This window comes from Euleptes europaea, chromosome 3 (assembly GCF_029931775.1).
Source record: "Euleptes europaea isolate rEulEur1 chromosome 3, rEulEur1.hap1, whole genome shotgun sequence".
NCBI lineage: Eukaryota > Metazoa > Chordata > Lepidosauria > Squamata > Sphaerodactylidae > Euleptes > Euleptes europaea.
The window spans coordinates 26,839,275-26,848,982 of record NC_079314.1 but is presented as its reverse complement, the minus strand read 5'-3'; the positions used below and the strand labels follow the sequence as shown (position 1 = coordinate 26,848,982).

The 9,708-nt window shown below is 47.5% G+C and overlaps 1 protein-coding gene across 1 annotated transcript; it reads right to left on the bottom strand.

Moving 5' to 3' along the window:
- Positions 1–504: 504 nt before the first annotated feature.
- On the bottom strand, positions 505–8,467 carry NCDN (neurochondrin). The gene is made up of 6 exons (XM_056847139.1): positions 8,342–8,467; positions 6,232–7,209; positions 4,869–5,098; positions 3,660–3,884; positions 2,516–2,658; positions 505–948 (listed from the first exon to the last, which is right to left on the bottom strand). Exons 1-6 carry the CDS (start codon positions 8,465–8,467, stop codon positions 518–520), a joined length of 2,133 nt encoding a protein of 710 aa, XP_056703117.1. The 3' UTR covers positions 505–517.
- Between the last annotated feature and the right edge of the window lie 1,241 nt (positions 8,468–9,708).

Sequence of the window (9,708 nt, the reverse complement as noted above, 5' to 3'; positions counted from 1 at the left end):
TTAATCTGCCTACAGATTTACTTAATTAATTGATCTTGCTTTATTTATATCCTGCCTTTCTCCCCAATGGGGACCTACAGTAGCTTGCATCATTCTCTTCTCTATTTTTTCCTCCCAACAGCCGTGAGGTAGGTTAGGCGGAAAGTGTGTGACTGGCAGGCCCAAAGCCATTCAGCGAGGATTCACGGCAGAGTGGAGATTTGAACCTGGGTCTCACAGATCCTAGCCTGACACTCTAACCGCTACATTGCACTGATTGGAGTATTGTTGTGTATTTCTCTTAATGATATTTTTCCTGCATTGGGCAGCGGGTTGGACTAGATGACCCTGCTGGTCCCTTCTGATTCTATGATTCTATATGATGGGAGGAAAGAGGCTTTATTGAGTATTCTATGCAGTATTATAATACAGAATAACTGAAACAAAGCAGGCCATATCTCATGCCCATGCCAATCAGATGGAGGCAGGAAGAGGTTTTTTTTTTTTAAAAAAAAGATTGTCCTGAATACGCTCACTGTTAACTTAGACATTGCTCTAAAGCTGCCATACCATACAGATTAGCCAGTTCAGCGCCTCGGTGTTGCCGAATCACCTCTCGGCATGGGCGGCTGGTTCTGGCCAGCTCCACCAAGACTCCTTGGAAAGCAGTGACCAGCTCCGAGTCCACAGACGTCGGGGACACACAGCCCAGCAACTCCAAAAGGTCCTGTAGCCAAACCGACTGGAGGACGACCTCCGGCAGCCACGGGAAAAGGGGCACACAGCTGGCGAAGGCCTGTATCCCCAGAAGCCACAGTTCACTGACGGCTGGCCACGCTGTTTTGTAAACCGGCGCATGTTGCAAGACCACGCTGTCGCCGACGGGGTCAGGCTGGGCCATGTGCGCTCCTGCCAGGAATGTGATGGCGGCGGCGAAGAATCCCTCAGCTTCTGGAGTCCTCTGGAGACCTGAGAGTGGGAAATGAATCATGTAAAGAAGATATGTGTCAACAGTTGTCTGCTTCTCTCAGGAAAACATCAGGCTTCACAAAGAGCTCTGGTGAGCTTGAAAGCTGGCACAGAGTTTTGTGCCAATGTGGCTGGTCTTAATAAAAGGCGTTGCGTGGATTTCACTATTGCTTTGGGTTTTGCATGGAATATGTTTGCACAGCCTCGTCCACTTTCCTCAGGGTGTGAGTTTGGGACAGCTCCCTCCCACTGTCATCTCAGGTGGAAATCTTGTTGTTGGTGGAAAGCGTCAAGTTGCAGCCAACTTACGGCAACCCACTGGGTTTTCTATTGCCATTGCCTGCCTCTGCATAGCAACCCCAGACTCCCATCCAAATAAGAACCAGGGCCAACCCTGCTTTAGTTTCTGAGATCTGATGAAATCGGGGCAGCCTGGGCCATCCCAGAATTATAATAAATACAACTCAAATTATATAAAGCAGACCGAACCAAAACCTGTAAAGCGGCAAGGAGAAACCCAACGCTACAAGAGCCAGAGTGGTGTAGTGGTTAGGGGCCATGGTTTGGAGTGGTGGAGTCTGATCTGGAGAACTGGGTTTGATTCCCCACTCCTCCACATGAGCAGTGGAGGCTAATCTGGTGAACTGGATTTGTTCCCCCACTCCTCCACATTAAGCCAGGTGGGTGACCTTGGGCTAACCACAGGTCTGTTAGAGCTCTCTCAGCTCCACCTCCTCACAGGATGTCTACAGTATCACTCCTTATTAACTGCTGCTGTATTCACAATTGACTACTTGGTGGCTGCCAGTCGACAGCACCAGTTAGTCAGAAGCCTGATGCTCCACATGAATTTCCATCTTACGTAGGTTGTTTTCACAACAGCCGATTGGATGGCTGGGTGTCACATGGTAGCTGTCGAAACTACTTTCCTTTCTGCCAGTGTAGTGTAGTGTAGTGGTTAAGAGCCAGGTGTAGTGGTTAAGAGTGGAGGTTTGGAGCGGTAGATTCTAATCTGGGGAACCGGGTTTGATTTCCCACTCTTCCACATGAGCTGCGGACACTAATCTTGTGAACCGGGTTGGTTTCCTCACTCCTACACATGAAGCCGGCTGGGTGACCTTGGGCTAGTCACAATTCTCTTAGAGCTCTCTCAGCCCCACCTACCTCACAGGGTGTCTGTTGTGGGGAAGGGTAGGTGATTGCAAGCCGATTAGATTCTTCCTTAAGTGGTAGAGAAAGATGGCAAATAAAAACCAACTCTTCTTCTATTTCCATTGCCCGCCTCTGCATAGCAACCCCAGACTCCCATCCAAAGAAGAACCATGGCCAACCCTGCTTAGTTCCTGAGATCTGACAAAATCAGGGCAACCTGGGCCATCTATAATTATAATAAATACAATACAATTGATATGAAGCAGACTGATCCGAAACCTGTGCAGCGGCAAGGGGAAACCCAACGCTGCGAGCCCTCATCTGTAGCCTAGGCCTATCACCGCAATGAGGACTAGACTGCAGCTACTTGACCCTACTGAGTGGCGTCGGCTTTAACAACTGAGCGACTTCTTGCCTGGGTGAGCAGACCGCTTCCTGGCCATCATGAGCCCCAGTGTCACCATGCCAGCCACGAGGCCAAGGTGTTCGCCCTGCGGCCGCAAAGATGGAAGAGACTTCAGCAACGCGTCCATCAAGGCTGTGAAACAAGCTTCGCGACTACAGACGGGAGAGAAAGGCAAGAGCAGAACAGGGAGACATCTTGTTAGTTCGGACAAGCCCAGTTTCATTCTTGCTTCAGGAGCGCAGAAAGGCTTATGTGGACTTATTGTATTTTTTGTTCTCACCTGGAGCAGGGAGAGTGCCTTGACTCAGAACCCGAAAGTAACAACCAAGTTACGCCTAAATGCTCATCTGCATACAGGCGCTCTTTTAGCACTGTAATTGTACTCAGAACCACCCACCCAGTTTGCTCTGAAGCTGAGCGGGAATTTGAACCCACCCCCCACCCCAGTCCAAGGGTAACTTCACACATTGCATGTTTAGGCGTATGCTTCAGATGGGCATGCTTGTAAAGATATAATGTGTGAATGAAAACAGACCTGTGTTTGGAAACGTTCCTATCTTACAAGAACGCTCCTCAAGGAGTCAGTGGGCTGTGAATACCTGCTGGGCGTATGCTTGGGGGCAAAGGCCTGCCTTCTGTACATTACACATCCACCCCAGGGATGCCACAGGGAGCCCGTAGGGGAAGAGAAGCACCCCTAGCAAGCAGCCTGGTGGCTAATGGGGTGGCCAGAAGCTTGGATGGGGCCCCATCAGGTGGTAGTTCTGCCCTTGAATGAGTCCTTAGAGATCCTATACCCAGCCTATTCTACCACAACCCTGCATGAGCACAAATCTTTAAATTTCTTTCTACTGGATGACTGGCAGTTGAACATGTGGAATGCAACTCTATTAAAAAGCATCCCGTCCAAGGTTGTACAATCTTGGATTGTCAAACTAAGATGATCCACACGCACATGCATTCTCGTTCTCTCAATGACTAACATCACGTGTGAACCTGCCAGCAGAAATCTAAAAGCCATCCTCTCTCTTTACCGGTAATGAACAGACTGGTTCTGATTGTGCCATAGACTGGAAAGATCTCCCTTCCCCAGCCTATTTCTCAGTGGGGCTATTAAACCATAAAGGTATCGCCTCTGCCAGCGGCCCATTACCTGATTAACTCTGGAACAGCCACAACAAAATTCAGAAAGATCGCACAAACTGTTTGCAGAGTGGATTCCACAGCGTCCAACGCAAACGGGGCTTCTGAGTCCGAAACGAACAACTCCCACTGGTGCGAGAAGTAGCGGCACAGGAGAACTGGCACTCCCTCTGAAATGAGGATTGCACGGGGCTGATCCTCTGCTGTCAAATGGCTTAAGCCAGGCAGTAGAAATCTAGAAGAGGGAAGCAGAAAAATCAGAAATGAGAGAGTTTAACAACCAGTTCACACAAGAGCCACTATGCAGCGAGAAGTCTCCAGGTAACTGTAGTGGCTGTTGGTTCTGAAAGCTACTGCAAGCACTCGCAGAGAGCTCCTAATACAACCCTCCCATACTGGTACTGCCATCTTCTGCCCAGCTATCTGCTGGCAATACCCGACTGCTTCTTGCAACATTGAAAGGGAACAAGGAAGTCTTATGTTGTTTTTAATGTTGAAATTCACATTCCCAGCTGGAGTGAAAATCAGAAGTGATATACATATATATACATATACACACACACACACACACACACACATATATATATATATATATAATTACACGTACATCTCTCTCGCCATTGCCTTCCCCCAGTCATCTACACTTTACCCTCAGCAAGCTGGGTTCTCATTTTACAGACCTCGGAAGGATGGAAGGCTGAGTCAACCTTGAGCTGGCTACCTGAAACCGACTTCTGTCGGGATCGAACTCAGCTGCAGTCAAAAGCTCTGCTCACGACCTGAGTTCGATCCCGACAGAAGTCGGTTTCAGGTAGCTGGCTCAAGGTTGAGTCAGCCTTCCATCCTTCCGAGGTCGGTAAAATGAGGACCCAGCTTGCTGGGGGTAAAGTGTAGACAACTGGGGAAGGCACTGGCAAACCACCCCGTAACAAAGTCTGCCTAGTAAACATTGGGATGTGACATCACCCCATGGGTAAGGAATGACCCAGTGCTTGCACAGGGGACCTTTACCTTTTCATATATATAGCATCCTGAATAGTCTAGGCTAGCTCAAGCTCATCAGAGCTCAGAAGATATGCAGAGTCAGCCATGGTTAGTACTTGGATGGGTAACCACCAAGGAAGACCAGGGGTGCTATGCAGAAAAAGGCAATGACCGGCCACCTCTGCTTATCTCGTCTTGAAAGTCCCGTGCTTCAGTAACCAGCTACAGGATTCACCTCAGAGCATCCCCTTGCCAGACAGGTTCCCGGCCATCACCGCATCCAGGATTCTGCAAGCTGCTTCTGTCTTTCCTCTCCGCCTCGAAGTGCAGCTTGGCGTAACGCAGGAGAAAAGGGAGGAGGTCACAGATCTCCGGCTTCAGGGAAGAAGTCTCTTCTGCCAGCCAGGCTCCCAGGATTCGAACGGAGGCAAAGACGAAAGGATCCGTCAGCCTCTCCCACCCTGCCTGGAGGAGAGAGAAGAACTGTCGCAAGCCCACTGAAAAAAGGAGACAAACAGGCATTGCAGACTAAAGGAGAACGAGTCACTGAGCCGTCTATTGCCACAAGGCCCGTGCAGCCCGGCCTCTTCAGGACCACAGCACAGCATCCTTTGGATTCCAAGGTAGATGTTGCCAACATTCAGCCAGCACAAAGCATCTGGAAAGCAGAAAGGATTTTCCCTTCTGCCTAAAGGGATTTCTCAATTGGCTCTGCCTTTTAGCTGGAAGTCCTACATAACCATAGTATCACACGGATTTGTGTTATTCGGCAGTGGAATCAGCTACCTAGGGAGGTGGTGAGCTCCCCCCTCACTGGCAGTCTTTAAGCAGAGGCTGGACTTGTCAAGGATGCTCTAGGCTGATCCTGCATTGAGCAGGGGGTTGGACTAGATGGCCTGTATGGCCCCTTTCAACTCTATGATTCTATGATTTGTCTTTTACATTTATTTATACTCTTTTGCAAGCTGCTATGTGGTTTTAATATTCCAGGTGCGGGGGGGGGGGGGAGTTATACTACCGTCATTTCATGGAATATAACTAATTTGTTTTTCAGAATGTATGTATTAAAAAATACAACGATGTAAAAAGTAAGATAAAGAAGATCCGGACAGTAATATAAATATTTTGAGCGTGGGTCTGTTACACTAAACAATTGTGCCAACGAGAATGTGTTCTGAGCCATGCTCAGCACCGTAATACTTTAAATACTTTAAAAAGACACGATCAGCTGTGCTTGATCTGGATAGTTTTCAAGACACTGGGCCATACAGAAATAAAGAGAAAGGACACATGAACACATGAAACTGCCTTATATTGAATCAGACCATCAAGGTCCATCAAAGTCAGTATTGTCTACTCAGACTGGCAGCGGCTCTCCAGGGTCTCAGGCAGGGGTCTTTCCCATCACCTCCTTGCCTAGTCCCTTTAACTGGAGATGCCGGGGATTGAACCTACCTGGGACCTTCTGAATGCCAAGCAGATGCTCTACCACTGAGCCATAGCCCCTCTCCTTTGAGTCCAGGTAGGCTACTAACTGCTTCTTGAGCTCTGTGGGAAGTGCCAGCACTGAAAGATTGGGGAGGGGAGCTTTACTTTACCTGCCTCAGGTAGTAAACAACAGCCGCAAAGGCTTCCTCCAGGATCCCCACTAGCTGCACCTTTTGCACCTCCTGCAGCAGAGACCCCTCCTCTCTCGTGCACTCCAGAATCGCATGCTCCATCAGGACGTAGCAAGCTGCCACCAGCTCCCGCTTCTTATCGACCGCCGCCAAGTCGGGCTCTTCCAGAGACAGACGGACCTCCACGCATGCCAGGTTGGCCAGCAAGGCAAAGAACTTGCTGCCGGACCTCCCCGCGGGGATCCATTCCGAGCCGCAGGCTTGCGTCAGGCAGGCCGCCAGCTTCAAGGCTGGATCCCTCTGGGAGGCACTCAGCTTGCTGGAGAGGATGCTTGACAAGCCTCGGTAGAGGGACTGCAGGCACCCGGAGCCGGGTGGGAGAAGGGGAGGGACGAAATGGCGCAGGGCTTCGCACAGCTGGAATTTAGTCATGTCTTCAGCCTTCTGGAAGTCTGCACTGACAGTTTCAAGTACACCCGTAAGGGCAGAAGGGGCTCTCTGCCAGCACTTCACTTCTGCCGCTGTCAGAAGTCCCACCAGCAGATGAAGGGCCTGGTCATAACTGTAGCTGTGGCTCACGTAGGCCTGACACAGTGCTACCAGAGCGCCCCTGTTGACCAGCTCTCTGGGTCCCTTGGGAGTGGCCAGAATAGCGCCGAGGCACTGGTAAGCGTCATCAATCATGGAACCGCAATAGGTGTCGCCTGAATCACCAGCGGAAATCACGCTGTTGAAAGTCGGGATCTTGTTAAGGACCTGAGGATGCTCGGCTAAATCAGGATCGGTGCAAAAACAGGCCAGCAGGGTAAGGCCAAGGGCTTGGAACGTGTGCCCAGGGCAGCCCTCGGGGGGATCCTTGGAAGACAGAAGCCGATTGGGGAACGTGAAACCAACCGCGTCGAAGATCCTCCGACGGGTTTTGGAGTCTACGTCTCCAGCTTTTGCCGCTTTGGTTACCTGCAAAAATAAAATGGCAGACATCACAGGAGTGTAAGGCCTCCAAATATACCATGACTGAGTTAGGAGATGTATGGAGTATTCCCTTCCCCCTCAGTTGGAAGGTAGTCCACTTATCAGGGAGTCTGATGGGGTTAGGGACCAAGAAGACCTTTTTCTGAAAGCCTTTTGGGTCCTTCATGCACGCAATAAGCTATTCGACTCTTTGCTTTCTCCCCAATAACACTGATCTGTCCAATCTCTGCTTGTGTGCCACATCCTCAATTAAGATTTATTAGCTGACTGTAGTAGAGGTTAAGCCATTCTTCTCTTCACGTTTGTTGACGCTACACATATACTGAAACGCTGGACACCATATACACCATGTTTTAAGGCACATGGACTAACTATTTTAACATAAATCCACAAAGAATAAAAGGCTTTTATATATTGTTTTTCCTTGTATAATGTTTGTGTATATGTATTATAAAATTGTGTATGTATGACCACTGAGGAAGGCTTGGAAAAGGCTGAAATGCGCCTGGTCAGATTTTGGTCATTTTATGTACTAACATCAACTGTTATGTGTTGGCAATATTTGTAACTATGTTTGTGCTTTTTAAGCAGCCTGTATTTTAGGCCCTGTGTTTTTAAATACAATTGTGCACAATATATAATAAAAATAGATTTATTGGTTGCTATATTAGATAGTGTTTAGCTCAACCCCTTTGGTTTCTCCACAGCACGGTCACACCAGTTGACATTCAAGAAGCTTTTATCCTAAGCACTTTGAGAACTCAAAGGCTTAGATCCAGAACAACATTTCCACATGCATGAGGAGTTCTATGCATAGAATGTGAATTCCTTGCCCCCACTCCCCATGACAGCCTGAAAGACCCCCCAAATTTCTGTTCCTGGGAGAAGGATATGTGGGAAAATAGTAATCTGCAAGATGGGAATCCTTGCGTCTGCCAAATACTGTTCCAGATTCATGCTAAGAAGCAGTACATCAGTGCCAAGTAGAAATTAGCTATGATTTAAGGCAGACTGAGAGTTCAGCCCCACACACAACCAGCCAACTTCTTCGAAAGGGATTCTCTTTACTTCCACACCTGTTTCTAGAACTGCAACTACTGCAAAGTTAGATCCTTACCAGAAGAAGAGCAGCAAACTGTTCACTGTCATTTCTTGCATCTCTCAGCATGTTGAGGCATCTCTCCAGTGTGGCATTCTTGCTGCTCTCATTGTCATCAGGGATGACATCTGCACTGGTGGCCATGGCGTTATCTTTATCTATAAGTAAAGACCATTACTGTTACCACTCAATAGGACTGGCTCTGAGCTACCTGTCCTAATTGCTGTGTTTACATACCACAGGGGATTGTTATTTTTGGCATAGAAGAACATGGGCAGAATTTTTTATTACTGGCGAAGTGGGAAAAGCTCCCAATTTCCAAGACACTTTAAACTCAAGTATTTAATTATTACATTTATATCCTGATTTTCTTTCATCACAGAAATAAACGCACCCACTGGAAGTTTCCCATTTAGGCACTGCACAGACCCCAACTTGCTTAGCTTCAGGAAAGGACACTTTCCTGGGAGTAAGACCCACTGAATAATACACTACTTACATCTGCATAGAACAGCTTATGTATTACCCTGTTGCCTACAGCATATAGGAATTACAGTGTTTTTCTGTCCTGTGTGGGCTGACGGATAAAAGTCAAAGACTGATGTTAAAGAATTAATGAACTCCGTTTGCGTTTTGCAAGGGTGTTAAAGATAAAATTCTGACTCTTGAGGCAAGATCTTGGATTCTGGCTCAATTTGTTTCACTTTCTAAACTTCCTGAATTAAAAGACTCCAGGCAGGTAACAACAGAATAGCACAGAAACTCCAGACAGTTAACCTGGGGCAGAACATGCTCTCAGGGCCCTCCTTCTGCACCCTCCCCTCAAAAAACCCCCCACTAAATGCTATCAGCAGATAACACAGCATATTTAATGTTTTGGAATATATAGTGTGCTATGGAATGCACATATAATTTATATTAACTAAAGAAAAAGAGATATAAAATAGAAGAGAGACACAGGTCATTCTCATCATAAAATAAGCTGTATGATACTTGACAGCTACAATAATACTGTTAAACAATATTATAGAAAAAAAGTTGATAAATACATTAGTAACCCAGAAAACTGACTCACAAAACAGGCAAACAGACTCCTTATTTGAGCAAGGTTCAAGTCCAGTAGCAACCTAAAGCCCAAAAAGGTTTCCAGGGTATAGACTTCCAAGAGTTCAAACTCCCTTTGTCACATAATTCATCAGAATCGACAAAGGGAGCTTTGATTCCCGAAAGCTTACACCCTCAAAAGCTGGTTGTGCTTTAAAGTGTTAATGGAGCTCTTGCTCTTCTGCTGCAGACGAACACGGCTGCCCGCCTGAAACAGACTTCTTATTAAGTCAGATGGGAAAAGCACAATCCAGCCTGGCCACTGAACATTAGTCAATATT

Excerpts from the sequence above, each read along its gene's own strand:
- NCDN (XM_056847139.1), bottom strand. The coding sequence starts at position 8,467 with ATGGCCACCAGTGCAGATGTCATCCCTGATGACAATGAGAGCAGCAAG. Across the intron at positions 5,099-6,231 it reads TTGTTTACTACCTGAGGCAG|GCAGGGTGGGAGAGGCTGAC; the intron begins GTAAAGTAAAGC and ends TCTCTCCTCCAG. Across the intron at positions 949-2,515 it reads GAAGCGGTCTGCTCACCCAG|GTCTCCAGAGGACTCCAGAA; the intron begins GCAAGAAGTCGC and ends TCCCACTCTCAG.